Raw genomic sequence first — 17,292 nt, 5'->3', positions numbered from 1 at the left:
TAACTTTATTTTGCATTTCGAGCGTAAAAATAATGTGGTGAATGAAGTCAAACTTTCATCATATGTACCGGCATTAACATTGTCTTAGAATAAAGTTGAAATTTCAGCATACATGTCAGGTATAAGAAAAAATAATTTAGAGGGGGAAGAGTTTGTGGGTTAACTTCATAATGAGGGATGCTGAATCTGAGCGTATTGGCAAATGACAGTAGGAATGTAACACAGCCTTTGTAAGGAGCAAACAAACTTAAATCAAACGTTTTAAATATCGGTCAATAAACTGTGTCAAACTGATGGGGGCAGGCTGGCTGATGAAGGGGCAGTTGAGTCTGGAATAAATGTTCAGTTTCTAGAAAACGTTAACTAGTTCATACCATATAACACAATAAAACACAATACAAAATAGCCAGTTCTTGTTGGAACTGCGGGAGTCCGAGGGAAAACTGGTGAATATGATTCCTACATTGATAGAAACATACACAGACGGGATAAACAAGCTATTAGGTGACAGTTAGTCTGACCTACCATCATCCAGGAACTGATTTCGGTCTCACTCGGCGGGTTTCGGCAGAGTTAGCACCGTGTGGCCTCATCAGTCTTCATACTTCACGGTCAACACGAAGTGAAGCGATTAAAAACACAACAAGTTTACTTTTATCTAGAAAATATCCTTAAATGAGCTAAATATGACGTTAATTAAAACTTGACTGATTCCTTTTAGAGGCAAACGGTTTCCGTGACAACCGTCCGTCAGCCATATTGTTCCCCAGCTTCAGTGACAGAGACAATGGTTCCTGTTCCTACTACTGCACTGACATTAAAAAATGAAGTTGTTCAACTCTGTCGTCCTTGTTGTATTTGATCCAGGATCACAGTTTAATTGTGAGTGACCTCGTGTCGAGGTTAGTTTATCACATTAGGAATATTTTGGCATCCATTGAATGTTTCAAATACATATTTGGAAATAACAAACATTCATTATTTATGATAAGGGTTACATAAGTTATAATAAAAAGTTGTAAACCACACATTAGAAAAAATCAAAATAGAGATGAGATTATATTTTCCTTCCTGTTTTGTTTTAAACAATTTCGATTTGTATGGATTGTTGACAATATAGCTTATAAAAATCATGATAATACAAAAAGAACAGACAAAAGATATTGGCACTGATGTCACCTAAACTTCCTGAATTAGTCGTTTGACATCATTTCAGTTATTTCAAAAATGTTGTAAGTATTCACGCAGCTTTGGATCTTTTGTTGCTTAATAATTAAATAAAATGCCGGTGTGCCGGTAAGTTTGACAGGCGTTTACAGTGGCAGAGGGGCGTGGTTTCCTGTGCGCGCGCCGCCGTCTGATAAAGACAGAGACTGAGGCGCGCACACGCGGTTTGTGAAGAAGCGCTCCTGAGGAGAGAGACATCATCTGAGCAGGTAACGTGAGTTTATGATATATTTTTCTTCTGATTTAAATAATGGTTTGTGGCTAACTGATGTTAGAAGGATGTCTTTTGTATTTAGCTCGTTGTATCCTACAGATGACAGTAACAGGTGGGCTGAATGAACGAGGCTAAAAAAGATGAATAAAGAGTGTAATGATGTATTAAATGTCATTATTAGGATAGTGTTAGACATGCTTAGCCTCTGTATAGTGTAAGTCTTTATATAATGTTACGATTGCTTGTTTCGCCTGTCTGTCCTGGACTGGTCAGATCCGGGATCAGATGTGCCGTGATGCACATTAAAGACCCACGCCTCGTTCCTCACGTAGGCAACCCGGTTTGTCCGCACGCGCCGTTATCCTCATCTCAATGCTGAAAGTAGCTGTAGGCTGTGTTATCTAAAAAGGAAATTAAACCCGGCAAATTGACTCACGTAGGTTAAACAATGACTCCGGCTGATGTAAATGCTGCGTAATAAAATGGAAGGTCTATGTTTCCTATTTAAGGCGAAATGTATTAACGTGCAAGTGACTTCAACACCAGACAAAGTATAAAATACACACTGAAAGTATTTTGTCATAATTAAACGTATCAAGAAGGAAATAAACTGAGACCAGAGTGTGATGTAAGAAAAGTTATCGGATGTTATTTAACACAGTGAGCTCAGAGCGCTGCGTCGTTTCCTGATTGAGGGGGTGATGATGAGGTTTGACCATGATGCAAAAGCGCTGAAAGTTTAGACTTACTGTTGTAGGATGTGACGCAGGAAAAAGTCACACTGTCTACGTGCGCTCGGCTGCATCCACGAGGCTGCTGACGGTGTCAGGACTCAACATCACCGTGTCTACTTTTCGCTAAACCTCACAAGTTTGCTCAACTAAACGATATCCTCACAAATATCTCTCAGCATGGAGCCAGAAAAAAAGCCAAAACTGTAAAAACTAGACGCTGTTTGTTTGAGGATATTTTGAAAGAGCAGTTTTAGGAACATTACTTGGCATACTGTTTATACATTTTGCTGTATCAAATTAAAAGCATCCTCTGGGATGGGTTTCCAACAATGACAGACTTTATTCATCAAATACATGTTTAACAGATCCAGAATTTGTTTTGGCATCAGAACAGGAAAATGAGGAATTAAGGTGAGGCAGTTGATGTAGAGAGACAGAGAAAGAGGAAGTAAAACTAAAGTTAATACCTATATACAAGGGTCAAAAGTACATAGTGTTCAAAGAAACCTGACCACAATTATACCCAAAATAGTCCATTGTCTCACCCTACCTGCAACATTTGGTTGTCAATCAATTTGTAGATTATTTTCTCAATAGATCCATTAGTTGTTGGTCTTTAAAATGTCAGAAAATGTGTGTGTCCCACTGCCCAAGATGATGTTCTGAAATGTAAAACCAAAGACATTTTGTTCACAGTCATAGAGGAGTTAAAAGAAAGCCTTCATAATCATAATCCTTTATTTTGCCCAACATGCTCCAGTATGAAAACATTTTTACAGAACATATTTAGCAGAAAACAAAGCGTGGAGTGATTTAGAATTGTTTGTCGTCCCATCGTTTGTCCAGCAGATTGCTGTGACTCCGTAGTTTTCAATACTCTCAGCGCTGTCTGCAGCACACGTAGCAGAGCATCACAGCTCCACATAAGGTCAAGAATAGTAAAACAACTTTCTGAGAACTTGTTGTATTGGTGCAAAATCAGTGCTTAATCCACGGGGTAGAAGTAGCTTGGGGTAGGAGTTTCTCAGTCTGTAGGCACGTGGCTTGGAAACCAGAAGGTTGCCGGTTAAAATCCCAGTGTGGACTGGTAGCTGGAGAGGTGCCAGTTCCTTTCCTGGGCACAGTCAAGGTGCCCTTGAACGAGGTCTGGAGCGCATGTCCATGTGCAGCCCCCTCACTCTGACATCTCTTCATTAATGCACGTCCACAGGGTCCTGTTTGTGCATGTGTGTATTTCGGGCCTATGTGTGTGTAGCATGCTTCGAATAATAACAGACTGAAATAACTTTACTTCCCCTCAGGGATCAATAAAGTTTGAAAAAAATAAACAATGTTTATTTACAGTCAAGACTAACTAATGGTGGCAGTTAAATTGACAGTTGTTTTGACAGTTATAATGTAGTGAACACTTCTAGAGCACAAGATTATGAAGTATTAAGAAAAAGATTATATTGCTCCTGATACTGCACATGGCACTGAACAGGTGAACTATTACAGAGGGCAGGTAGACAGGTTAGAAACAGGCAGCAAGCTAAACACAGGTCAACAGGCAGGGGAACAAGAACGAGGTCCTCATCAACCTCATGGGACACAATACCAAACAAGGAACTGCATCCAGATGTCAATCATGAGAGATATGACACCATCGTGTTTCCAGCCTGACTTAAGAAATCATAATAATTCATTTTATTAGATAAGAAAAAAAGTTACATACGAGAATCAAGCTTCATTACACTGCACACAGACGACGCTGAGCTGCAGCACGTACATGAGACAAATGGATTATCATACGTGAGTGAACACAGCTGCAATAAAAGGCCGTGTAGGAAATGAAAGGATGTGAATTTATACGTCTCCCAGGCGAGGAGGAAGCTTTATAGGTCCTGACAGGCTGTCAACAGTAAATCACCCCACAGCAAGATACCGTGTTCCCATATTTACACCCTTCACCACAACCAACACAACACACACAAGCTCTCAACGCACAGTCTGCAAATAGAAGAGATCGTCTGTAAATTACATTTCAGACAGGCAGGGGCACAGATACATTAACGACACGCAATTATTGAAAGATTGCAAAATTGCATTTAGAATATATATATATTAAAAAGACAAAAAAACTAAATTGCATTAAAATGTATTATAAAAAACAAACTGATGTAAACAATAGTCTGATTTAAAGATAGGCCCAAATCTTTTGGGTGGCTGCAGTAAACAATGATGTGGGATGTATTTAGGCCCAGGATCAATTAGTTCTCTGTAGTCGAGTAATTGGATTTTAACATCTATTCTCTGACACACAGGATGTCCGTGCAGTGATTTAAGTACAGGTACAAAGCGCTCCTCTCCGGGTGTTGGAGAGGACTCTGGCAGCAGCAGCTGTCCGGTTCAATTGTCTCGCCTGCCAAAATAAAGGCCTGAACACATTCCTTGTTGGGACAGAAATCCTTCTTTTGTTGTTTGTTTATAACTTGGTACTAAATGGATTTTATAATTGTCTTTGTGTCACGGGTCAATTTGAGGTCAAAATCCAAAACTTCACCAACATTTGTGGCTTGATTTTGTTCATTTTAGTGTCATAGATTCAATGTGTGCACTTACTTCTTCATCCACTATAGCCCCTTATACACTGCCAGCTCAGCTGTTGCGTTTCTTTTATGTAAAACGCACAGAGGCAGAATGGTGGGGCAAAGTCGCTCTGTCTCTGAGACAGCATCGGAGGAAATAACAGAGGTGAAACAGTGTCAGTGTAAACCGCGGAGCCTGCAGGGTGGAACAGCACCATGTGTGTTTGTGAAGCAAGCGCTGTTTGTTTACACCTCATGCACGTTTTGCTTCTGCAATGTAAAAACACAACCTGGGGCGGCTTTATGCCGGCGTTGCTTGGTCCAATGCTAAATTGCAAAGGCTGCAGCAGTGTAAAAAGCTTTTGTTCAAGCCCCTAATCAACCGGGGCGGCTGTGGCTCAGTGGTGGAGTCTGTCATTTTCAATCGGAAGGTTGGGGGTTTGATGCCTGACTGCTACAGTCACATGTCGAAGTGTCTTTGGGCAAGACACTGAAACCCTAATTGCTGTGAATGGGCATAGATCTGAATGGGCATAGATCTGATTGGAGATTGGCACTTACGCCTTTGCCATCAGTGTGTGAATGTGTGTGTGAATGGGTGAATGTGACATGTAGTGTAAATGCAGCTTTGAGTGGTCGGAAGACTAGAGAAGTACAGTCCATTTACCATTTGGTGACACTGTTATGCAGAGTTGTGTGTCATCTGCATAAGGATGTACCTTGTTTTACTATCATACAGAAGCTGGATGACCAATAATTAACACACACACAGTCATGCACTGGTTAATGTACACTCGAGTGTACACACAAACACTCATGGTTTTGGGCCTTATGTTTGACCACAATGATTTTTAAACTGTACATTATTAAGACCCTGGATTGTGCCCTTAGACATGACTATAAAATAAGTTTAAATAATGAACATAGACCATACGAGCCAGAGTGACATCACAGGTTAAAGGCAGTCTGTGTTTTCCCACTGTGTTTATAGTCACTGACCTCAGCACAGCAGCAGAGAGCATCATGGGAGGAGCAGTGGTGGACGACGCGCCTCCTGGGGTGAAGGCCCCAGACGGCGGCTGGGGTTGGGCGGTGTTGGTCGGCTGCTTCGTCATCACCGGTTTCTCCTACGCTTTCCCCAAGGCCGTCAGCGTCTTCTTTAAGGAGCTCATCCATGAGTTTGATGTGGGATACAGCGACACCGCCTGGATCTCATCCATAGTGCTCGCCATGCTGTACGGCACAGGTAGACAAGAATAACACACACACGTTCACTAATTAAATGTTACCTTTAAAATTCACACAGTTACATTTGTTTACTTCCTGTGTTTTCTCAGGCCCTCTGTGCAGCGTGTTGGTGAACAGGTACGGCTGTCGGCCCGTGATGATGGTCGGAGGGCTCTTTGCCTCCCTGGGAATGACTCTGGCCTCTTTTTCCACCAGCATCATTCACATCTACCTCTGCACGGGAGTGATTACAGGTAGAGTCTCGACACACATGCTGACACACTCTGGAAAAATAGACATACACAAGGACAAAGAAATAATTAACATGCATCAAAAAGGGAACAGAAAAAGTCATAGTCCACAAAACACAGTAAAGATCAATATCCAAAAAGTCATACACGAGAAACTGAGGCTTGAACTCTTGACACTGGGGACAAAGACAAACTGGCACAGAAGGAAGGGGAGAGGGGAGGACAGTGAGACGCAGCTGTCATGTATCAGGGCGGGGAACAGGCAGGAAACACATGAGAGCAGGAAGTGGAGGATCTGAAACGAGAGTTGAGGTGAGCAACACAAAATAAATCGATGTCAATGGAAATGCATGGTCCACACCATGCAGCTATGATGTATACACCTCAAGACTCAAATTCACATAAAGAGATATAAACTTTATATCCTGTTAACATGGTGCTGCAGAGTACTAAAGGGGGAAGGACCTCAGCCCAGAAAGAGTAGTTCTTCTCAAGGTACAAGTGGCATAAACAAACACTTCATATTGTGATGTAATTCTACACTATAGCAACTTTCTTTTTAGAAGACTTAAAGGAGATTGATACCATAATCTCATTAGGAACATAAGGTCAGAAACTTATTGTTCATAGACTTCTTTATTAAAGGACCTCTTTTTGCAACCAGTGCAGTCGCCCCCTGCAGGCCATTAGAAAGAAGACGCCTCTGCATTGGCTCAACTTTTCAGACCTAAAGGCTACGTACTCTTCTTACAAGCTGTGTCCCAATTCAGAGGCTGCAGCCTTTGAAGGACGTATTTAAAGACCACTTTCATCACAGCGTCATGTCAAAGGCAGTCCCGTTTCAAAGGCTCCTTCAGATGTAGCCGACATATGCGTCCTCTTTTTCCCGGGGCCGCGAAGGACCCATCGGGTGCATAAAGTGTTTTCCTCGGGCGTTTAAGAGTCCGCCACCTCGTTTGAATTAGCGTGCAATAAATCTCAGGATACGCTGGGTCACGAAGGATGCACCCGACGGATCCTTGGTGGTCCCGAGGACAAGGAGGACGCTTCAAAATGGGACAGCCTTCGACGCGCTGCTATGACGCTATCAGCCTTAAATTCTGGCCTTCGAAAGATGCAGCCCCTGAATTGGGACACAGCTTATAGGTTAAGTTACGTGATTCTAGCTATGTTAGCTAGTTAGCCAGCACCTGTTGCTGGGTGACAGGAGCGGCGCTGGTAACAGATGGTAACGCAAACAGGAAATCTTCCTTAGAGCAGATAAGACGTCTTATTTCAGTTCGGCCTTCGTGGTCTACGCAGGCTTCAACAACGCAGGCTACAAACAGGCTATATTTGTACAATTAATTTGGTGCCCCAACAGTTTCAGAGCTGTTCACCCCTTTGCCAAGGAATCAAAGGCAGTCCAAGACATACAGTACCCCCGTTAGGTCAGTGTCTCTTTCATCTACTTTGTCAACATCCTTTTCGGTCTCTCTACCTCTGCCATGATGTCTGCACTGAGATAATGAGCAAAAACTGGTAACAGGAGAAGTTTGCATTCAAGGCTTTCTGCCTGAAAGACACGCCAGTCTTCACACTCGCTCAAACCAAGTTACAAAGTGCAGGCATTCAGGTCACCGAGAGGTTACGGAAGAAGCCCCATTCTCGCTGTTTTTCTCCCATTCAAATTTTTTTTATCTGTTATTTTAAAGTAAAATAGTAACACTGTTTGATTTAACAGAATTTGGAGGTACAGCTCCCTATCAGCCAAAGTTTAACACAAATAAAGTCTTATTTTATGAACCTTTTAATATAAAACAACAGCAAACTTGATTGACGATAAAAGAGGACTTTATAACGCAGTGTTTTGAAAGGTGAAATATTTTTGTCTGTCTCTCCTCAGGTCTGGGTCTGGCTTTGAACTTCCAGCCGTCTCTGATCATGCTGAATCGTTACTTCAGTGAGAAACGACCTCTAGCCAACGGCCTGGCTGCAGCCGGCAGCCCTGTGGCACTATGCTGCCTCTCCCCCCTGGGACAGGTTCTCCAGTATCATTACGGCTGGAGGGGGGGCTTCCTCATACTGGGCGGGATGCTGCTCAACTGCTGTGCCTGTGCTGCCCTCATGAGGCCCTTGTTGCCCCCGAAGAAGCCACAGGAGCTGGAGATGTGCAACCAAAAAGCTGTAGAGGAGAAGAAGCCCCCGCAGAAGAAGAAGCTGTTGGATTTCAGCGTGTTCAAGGACAGAGGGTTCGTCATCTATACTGTCGCCGCATCCATCATGGTTCTGGGCTTGTTTGTGCCGCCCGTGTTTGTGGTGAACTACGCCAAAGGACTCGGCAATGAGGACACAAAGTCTGCGTTGCTGCTCACCATCCTGGGATTTGTTGACATGTTTGCTCGGCCCACGTGTGGACTCATAGCAGGCTTGAAGTGGGTTCGGCCCAGATGTGTCTACCTGTTCAGCTTTGCTATCATCTTCAACGGATGCACCGACCTCATAGGATCACAGGTAATACTTAGGACGATCACAGCACAGACAAACAACTCTGTAGAGAATTTGTATGTCCATTTCCTAGTTTGAATCCCGGTTCAGACGTAGTGGCCTTTCCTGTGTGGAGTTTGCATGTTCTCCCCGTGCATGCGTGGGTTCCCTCTGGGTACTCCGTCCAAAGACATGCTCATTAGGTTCATTGGTGACTCTAAAGTTGCTCGTAGGTGTGAATGTAAGCGTGAAAAGTTGTTTAAGCGGTATAGATAAAGGATGGATGGATGAAGTATGTCCATTAAAGAGCTTGTTTTAGCCCCTGACAGGCTAAAAATGTATCTTCAAGTGTCTGACGACATAACTATCTTTGGAGAGGATCCCTCCAGAGATAGACTTTTTTAGAAAGGTAACAAAACCAGAAACAACCGATGTTGCTCTCTTCAAAGCCACCAGAGTCCATTGACACAAACACGGGAGCTGCTGGTCTGTCACTGTGTGTTACACATACATTCTGTGCTAACCATTTTAAACACCGAAGTCAGACAAAGACAAATTAAAACCCAAGCCATCAACGCAGCGGCAGACCAGCGATGTTCTTCAAGGTAGAATTGCTGTTTTTGTCAACAGAGTTTGGTGGCTTTGAAGAGAGCGATTTAACGGCTGTTTCTGCTTAAAAATAAACATCTTGCTCTTTAACAAAAAGGTCTATCTCTGTATGGAACCTTTCTGTAATCGTGTCAGACACTTAAAATAACAAGATGAGCCTGTCAGTGGAAAAAACAAGAACTTTGTTTGGATGTACTTTTATCAGGTGCATTTTCCTGCAGGAAGTATGTTGCAGCCATTTCAGCCTGTTTCACGGCTGCAGGCTGAAGCAATATACCGGAGCAATCCCATGCTTTTTGTACCTATCACTCATTCACACACCAGTTTATGTTAAAAAAAAAAATTAAAAAAAGGAGCAAGATTTTAAGAACTTTTAACATTTTAATTCTGTAAATTAGTCTGATTGTCAGGTTAGGTTACTTTGCGTTCGTCCATGTTTCATCACCTGTACATCCTCTACACTCGTAGCCCGAGCTAGTTGACTTTAATATAAATTTGCGTGGAAACCCGTTGCCTTAAACCGTTTTACTTTTTACACACGATAAAACGAATGACAATTTGTTACAGAAACAAAGAACCTTAATTAGCTGCAGCAACAAAACAAGCTTACAGTAATAGTCTTTTCTCAGAATCATTAGTTCACTTAATATAAACATTAAACTACATAAAATAACTTTGTTAACATTAGCATTGTCTTTTCTTGGGATGTAATTTTATTTTGATTTCACTGTTAATATAACAAATACATTCTACATCATAAAGAGAGACGGTAAGATAATTTACCGCACTCTAAAGTCTCACTGTAACAAAGCTGTATACTCAAAAAGGGTGACAATAATGGCACAGCTAATATTTCATACCATCGCCATATGGCACTCCGTGTGACTCTACCACTTAAGCCCTGTAAAGTACAGGTAGTCTAATAAAAGCAATGTTCCCCTCGGTCATTGTGCAAACAAAGTCTAAAATAAACTGGCATTAAATATTATAAAACAATGTATTCTGCATGCACACACTACTGACAAAATAATAAGTACATGTTTACAACATTAACATGTTCAAAACACATACAACAGCTAGACAAACTAGAAATCCAGTCCATCACAAAGCATGATGGGACACGAAGCATAATGGGCCTCTGGAACAAACTCTGCACTCTGCACAGCCCTAGGACCACAGTCATTGGCTAAGACCTGTTGCTAGGCAGAAGTACGATTGAGCCTCTCGCCTCTCCTACAGAAACTTAACATGCTAAGTTATCTCTCCTAATATGATTAATAAAGTGTACATTTGAGCTGAATAGTAACTAACTAATTTACAAAACATAACAAAATGATTAAAGTCAACTCAAAAGTTTAATTATAACTCAAATCCGGGTTTACAGTGTACAAACCTGCTCTCGTGTTCAGACATCTCCTTCCTCTCCTTGCAGGCGAGTGACTACACAGGTCTGGTGATCTTCTGTATCTTCTTCGGCATGTCGTACGGCATGGTGGGAGCGCTGCAGTTCGAGGTGCTCATGGCCATCGTAGGGACGGAGAAGTTCTCCAGCGCTATCGGCCTGGTGCTGCTGATGGAAGCTATCGCTGTACTAGTGGGACCTCCTGGAGCAGGTGAGAGCATGAAAGGACTGAATGCACAGTACAACTCTACCTCTTCCGCCTTCTATCCCCATCTACAAACTGGAATTTCATACTACTTTGATTTAATGCTTCATCACTGGAGTAAAAACAGGCAGGTGCTGGAAGTCAGGTTTTATATTTAGAGACAACAGAGAACGAAAGAGAGATTAGAAGACACATTGTTATTATGTTGTTACCCTGTCATGGTTAGACAGTGAAGGGATGACACACACAAACAGATATTAATTCAGCCAAAAGTTCATGGCTGGATTTGAACTGTTGTTCAGGGTAATAGTCTTATCATTAAAGCCATGAGGAGGCCCCATATGACTCTTTTGTAGATCCCTTTAAGTCACGTAAGCTTTGACTGCATCCCAAATCCCCCACTTTGCCCTACACCTCCTCTTTGCGCACTCCTGCGGATCGTAGGGTGTCTCATGTCTTAACAGGATAAATGGTTAAGTGGTCATCCAGCCTTGTGAAGCAGAAACCAAACACAGAGGTAGATAAAAAACTCCCAGAATGCTTTGCTAACCGAGTCACCAAAGAAGATACAGTCTATGGTCCAGCCCCTTTACATGAGTCCAAGTCCGAGTCCTCGAGCTTGAGTCTGAGCCGAGCTCTAAGAGCAGCTTCAGTCCTTCACTCAAGAGAGTTTGAGGTTGTCCCCGTCTTCTCCTCCACGGTTCTTTTACATGTTGCACGGCTCTTTCTTACATTTGCTGTAAAACCTTTGAAAGCAAAACACATGATTCATGGCGCCTCTTTAGGCTTCTGGCATGAACTGTTGCTGAACAAGACGGCAAGTGAACGCCCTTGCTTGAAACTTTATAAATTATGAGGGCCTTATAGAAAAACAAAAACAATACAACAGTCCTTATCAATAAATAAGTCAGACTCCTCCTTTCCATCTACTGAGTCTGAATGCACTCAATGCTCAAGTCCGAGTCACGAGTCCTGAAAAACAGGACACCAGTCCTGAGTCCCAGTCCTGGACTTAAGTGCTACAACACTGGTTACACAATGTCCTAGAGTCGGTGGTCTGTATCTGGAATGACACATGTTAATGAAAGTCTCTCTAACTGTACAGTTTTGTTTGTGGGCAGCTCTAAACTGGCCTTACAGAACCCACAAATCCACTGACATTTGAATTTATTCTGGCAGATGGAAGATGAATTAGTGCAGGGATTCATTTGGGGTGCACAAGCTACCTCTAGGGGGTGCACGTGAGGAAATGTTGTTGTAATGGTGTATTTATTTCACAAAGTGGGAATTTTCACTTGGAAATCCTCAGACGGAGCCGCTTTTTTGTCCATGTGATCTGTTTCTGAGCCTGTGCATGTGTCGATCTAATTTTTCTTTACTTGGTGGATCGTGTGTTACTCTACTACAGTTTGATTCAAATTAGGCTACTGATGTTCTAATGTCCATAACCGCTATGTTATGTTTGGTATTTGTAATTTAAACTTGATTAAATTTTTCTTTAATGCGGCTAAAAATGTGACAGCATGTTCCCCATCTTCTCTCATGATGGGCCGATCTGCGTGTGCCTTTCTCCTCACCCTCACTCTTATTTTTTTGATCTTTAAAAGTGACAACTTGTGCGTCAGTTTGTTGCAGTGTAGTTTCAGTTTCGAACATCAGAGCCATTGTTGTGGTCTGTTCAATATTTTGAATATCTTGATTATTTGTGGATTGGATTGGATTAGATTTATTCGAACATGTACAAAAGAAGGTCATACAAAAAACAATAATTACACAAATAGGAAGCATAACGCAGTAACAGATTGTCGAATATTTGATGACTCTGTTTACACACCCGAAAGAGAGTGAGAAGATGTACAAACTTATTTAATCCCACCCCCTCTCCATAAGTCATTTTTCAATTATTTTCCAGCTTCCTTATACATAAATCTCAATAATTATTTACCTAAACTTACCTATATATATAGTTTTAATACACATATATTACTAATATGTTCATATATCAAATATATAACGTTATTAGTTACATAATTATTTATTGTAACCAAAAATATGAATTCACTATCGATATAAATGTATATAAATAACAAGCCAATAAATAAAAAGTAAACAAACACCCGGTTACATTACCATACTACATTTGTAGTTATTGCCCCAAACCTCTGCACAGTAACTTAAATAAGGTGAAACCAGAGAACAGAAAGAATGTGGAGTGATTCATGATCTAGAAGCTGTTTTGCTTTGTTTAACATTGCAATGCTGTGCAGAATTAAACTTGATGCATTTAATGCGTTTAGGCTATGTTGCGTTGCAAGTGTCGGGGGTTGGGGATACATCAACCTGGTCGGGATGTAGAAGGGGGCGCGTTGAATAAAAAGTTTGAGAAGCGCTGAATTAGTGTTTTAGCATTAAAACACTAAATCTTATCAACTAAGCAGAGCCAAGCTGGATTCAACTGATTTAAACTGCAAACTATTTTGTGTCACAAATTTGTCCCAAAATTGTCATAACAGCAACCCATGTCAATATAAAGACATAACAGTTTGTATTCATTCTTTGTAGATAGAAAACGTATTGGTATTACCTGTATTCAGAGGCAGCCATTTTCCTCTGATGTCACACTCCGTTATAATGTCGTACTGCTGTGTTTGATGATGCAAACCAATCGAGAATTTAACATATTGTTAGCATCTCACTGCTTTCCTATTGATACAGAAGTAGAAGTTTTGACTCATATTTCAAGCTAAAGTTATATATTTTCTGCCATTAGACAAACAAGCTAACATTACCATTTAATAGTGTTACATAATACCTATTGTTTTTGTACCACTAGGTAACGTTAGTGTTAGCTGTAAAGTGGTTGTATGCTAGCTTTTGTCTTACAGTACTAAATGTGTTGTTTTACTTTGAAATATGGTTTTAACTACCCATTGTCTGTTCAGTTGCTGATCAATTAAATTAAATAATAACTTAAAGCATTAGTATATAGCATTCAAAACCATGATATCATCACAGACGAGCCACAAACTGAAACTTAAAGTTGTTTTCAAACCAGAGTGGATGCAATCAAAAGTTTTTTCACTTAAATAATTTTGCAGCTTCCTCTCAATCCTCTCATTGTTCTCCCTCAGTATCCGTTAAGTGAAGTTGTTTCAGCTTGATAAGAACATGTAACTATCATACTAATACTGATCTTGTCACCAGGTCGCCTCTTGGACACCACCCATCAGTACATGCACGTCTTCCTGCTGGCGGGCTGCGAGGTCACGCTGTCAGCCTTCGTCATCGCGTTGGGTAACTTCTTCTGCATTAAGAAAAAACAGGAAGATCCAGAGGCCAAGATGGAGATGGCTGTGACGGCTGCAGAGAGGGATGGACTGAACCCTGGGGTGGAGGAAGACGAGGAGGGAGAAGAGGAGCAGAAGGGAAAGGAGAACGGGACGGTCAGTGTGGCGAAAGAGGACGAGGACGTGGTGATGGTGAGGGAGAATGGGACGCCGGCTGGAGAGGAAAACACGTCGATATGAAGAATTAGCATAGAGATGATGAGACTGTGCACCAAGAGGACACACACAAAGAGTACTGAGGATGATGTGCGGTGAAGAGATGGAACCACACAGACAGTGAGGGGGGCAAAGTAGGGTGACAGCCCTTTAAATGAAAATCATAGTTTAGAGGTTGGTGGTTTCACCTGATTTGGTTATAATCACAGACTGCATATAAGAAGTGGACGTAGCCACCTTGTCTTCACCTATTGATCTGTGTGCTACTGCTTTAAATCCTCTTGACTGGTATTTTGGCCATCGCCATCTTGTTTTTAGGAACCAGAAGTGACCATATTTGGACAAAGCAGGTGGAGATGGAGAGGAGGCCAGGGTTAGCAAATACCGTCTATATCAATTGGGATGCAAGTTTTAGCGAGAGAAAAACAAATGTAAACAAATTGTACCTACCGAAATAATGAACAGCTGACTCATCAGAGTGTCGTTATCCCGTACGCCGGCCTCTTTAACAGCAGAACAGCTTCTTGTGTCGGTCTGAAGCAGATATTCACGCTTATGGAAAGTTCAATGACTATAGTGTTAGTTACGTCTCCTCTCGCCGTTCCTCTTCTACTCTGCGACTCAGGAACAGAACGCTGCAGGAGCCCGATTTGTCAACAGAGCTGTCAATCATGAGGCCACACCCCCCTTTTTATAGCATCAAATAACTAATTAAAAGTAAATTTGTCAGAAAAATGAACACTATGACATAAATCAGCATGATAAGAACTGACTTAAACGACAAAAACCATGTTTCAGATAAATTTATTTGACCTGTATTTTGATTTTATAGTTTGACTCATGTTCCAGCTGTTAACATGGAGGAGGCGGGCTTTATGACCCATAGAGAGGCTTTGGCTACGTATTGAGAAAGACTTGAAACGAGTGATTGAAGCCATAAACTCAACACATTTTTTACAGGGGTAATAAATGAGACTTCTAAACAGGCTGACTTCTTTTTGCAACCAGTGTTGTCGCCCCCTGCTGGCCATTAGAGAGAAAGCAAGTTTAAGGTACTACAGCGTTGGCTTCACTTTCCAGAGACGGAGGCTGCGTCCACTTCTTTAACAAAGTCTTTGATTATAGCGTAAAATGTTGATCAAACCTGTACATTACTGTCTCCCTGGAGTTTATTGACAAGTTATGGTACGCTCTAAATGCTGCAGCATTCTTTTTGGCATGTAAATGCACCACATTACTGCCACAAATACCAGCTTTTCTTGATAAGATACCTCCTCTGTCCTGCTGTCTAGAACAAAGATTTTGAGTTTTGTGTACCTTTTAGCGTTGTTTTTATCATACAGGTTCTGTTCTCTCTGATCAGAATCTACAAATATTCACACAAATCCATGTATCGACTTCACTTTATTTCTGGCGCTTCCAACAACACCTCAGAGGCTTTTTCCATCAAATGTGTGTGTGCGACGTGCTCAGTTGTCGTCATGTCTTGATGTGTTTGGTGAAGACTGTGAGGAGTCTAGTTAGATGTTCTGACAGTGCAGGCACATGAGGGAAACTCCTTTTTAAACAGCCTCCCAGCAGTTCATGATTTGGTCATATAAAGACCACATAGCAAACCAAATGAACTAATAAGGACTGTGAGAGTAAGTGCACCTTGTTTTAAAAGTATGTTGTCAGACTTGCAATGATTTTTCACACTCCTGTTTTAACTTTATTTTATTGGTTGCACTCTTTTTCTTTATTTATTGCAAATATTTATGGATATTTTATGAACATTTTAATTCAAAAATAAACTACTTGATATTTTGGGAACTCGACCAAAGCACACACCGTAGCTACAGACAAAATGACGAGCCAGGAACTCCAAATATGAAAATGTGACAATGAGGAAGAAATAACAAATGATTATTTTGTACTTTGACAGTGAAGATTGTTGAAGAATAACCTCAAAGTGTCGAGAATGAAGAACAAATAAAGATTTCACCTTTATTTCTTACACTTTCATTTTATCCTAAACTTTTATTAACATCTACATTCTTTTTACGACATTTTGACTTTATAAAGAAGTCGACTTTATTCTCTTCATTTCGACCTTATGCACTTTCACACTCCTGTAAAAAGCCTTTATTGTGGTTGCTTAATCATTAAAAAAGTGTTTCGTCCAATGTTCGTCTTTGTCAAGGCTTTTAAAAAACATACTTTTATTAAGCTCGTATTTTATTTTGTTACTACATTAAAGGATTTTTAGTAATTCTTTCTTGTCGTTACATTTTCATACTTGAATGCCTTGATTGTGTTCTGGTGTGTAGCACTTTTTCTCCCAGTTTTCAAAGAGCACCAGCACATTTCTTATCCAGTCATCTTTTTCCTTTGTACTGTTGCTGTTCAGTCATTGCTGCAATTAAAAAGAAGTCTGTTTTGTTGTTTGTGAATTCATCTTATTGCTGCCTGCTGCATTCGTCGACAGGAAAGTGGACTAAACTGTTATTATTGCTCAGCTGACGAATGTACTGAATGTCTCATGTTGTCTTTTCCGCTCTGCAAAGGTTTGCTTCACGTTGTTACACTGGAATCTGCTGTTATTCGTTGACGTGATGCAAGATGCTGTGATCTACTGTGTGTACAATATGCTTTCTGTGTGTCTGTTTGATCTCGACAGACCAACACGAGAGCAAGAAGTTAACTTATACTATTTTTCTGAGTGATGTTCAACACAACACGGGCATGTAATGCCAGTTTGTCCCAAATAAATATATTTCCTGTTGAGAGAAATGGAAAAATGACATCTTTGTTTCTGTCTCTGTGAATTACTTCCTCGTATTTGTGTCAATTTTTTATGACAAAAATCCTTTTTGGTAACTGGTCCTTCTATAAAGTAATACAACAT

At 41.0% G+C, this 17,292-nt stretch overlaps 2 protein-coding genes across 2 annotated transcripts in view; one reads left to right on the top strand and one right to left on the bottom strand.

Annotated features, from left to right (window-relative positions):
• Positions 1–74, bottom strand: part of ccdc57 (coiled-coil domain containing 57) — a 31,197-nt gene extending 31,123 nt beyond the window's left edge. The window contains exon 1 of the mRNA XM_069664716.1: positions 69–74. Within this exon, the coding sequence (XP_069520817.1) occupies positions 69–74 (6 nt within the window). The remainder of the gene's footprint in view (positions 1–68) is intronic.
• Positions 75–1,377: 1,303 nt separating this feature from the next.
• On the top strand, positions 1,378–17,190 carry slc16a3b (solute carrier family 16 member 3b). Its single transcript, XM_069664856.1, has 6 exons — positions 1,378–1,436; positions 5,734–5,988; positions 6,080–6,223; positions 8,106–8,713; positions 10,728–10,908; positions 14,107–17,190. The coding sequence occupies exons 2-6, from the start codon at positions 5,766–5,768 to the stop codon at positions 14,427–14,429; spliced, it is 1,479 nt and encodes a 492-aa protein (XP_069520957.1). The 5' UTR covers positions 1,378–1,436; positions 5,734–5,765; the 3' UTR covers positions 14,430–17,190.
• The last annotated feature ends 102 nt before the right edge of the window (positions 17,191–17,292 follow it).

This window comes from Semicossyphus pulcher, unplaced genomic scaffold (genome assembly GCF_022749685.1).
Source record: "Semicossyphus pulcher isolate SPU_LCO1_2020_fin unplaced genomic scaffold, fSemPul1.0.p SCAF_16, whole genome shotgun sequence".
Lineage (NCBI taxonomy): Eukaryota > Metazoa > Chordata > Actinopteri > Labriformes > Labridae > Semicossyphus > Semicossyphus pulcher.
Note: the sequence above shows the minus strand (reverse complement) of the source record. Positions and strands in the feature narration are given on the sequence as shown.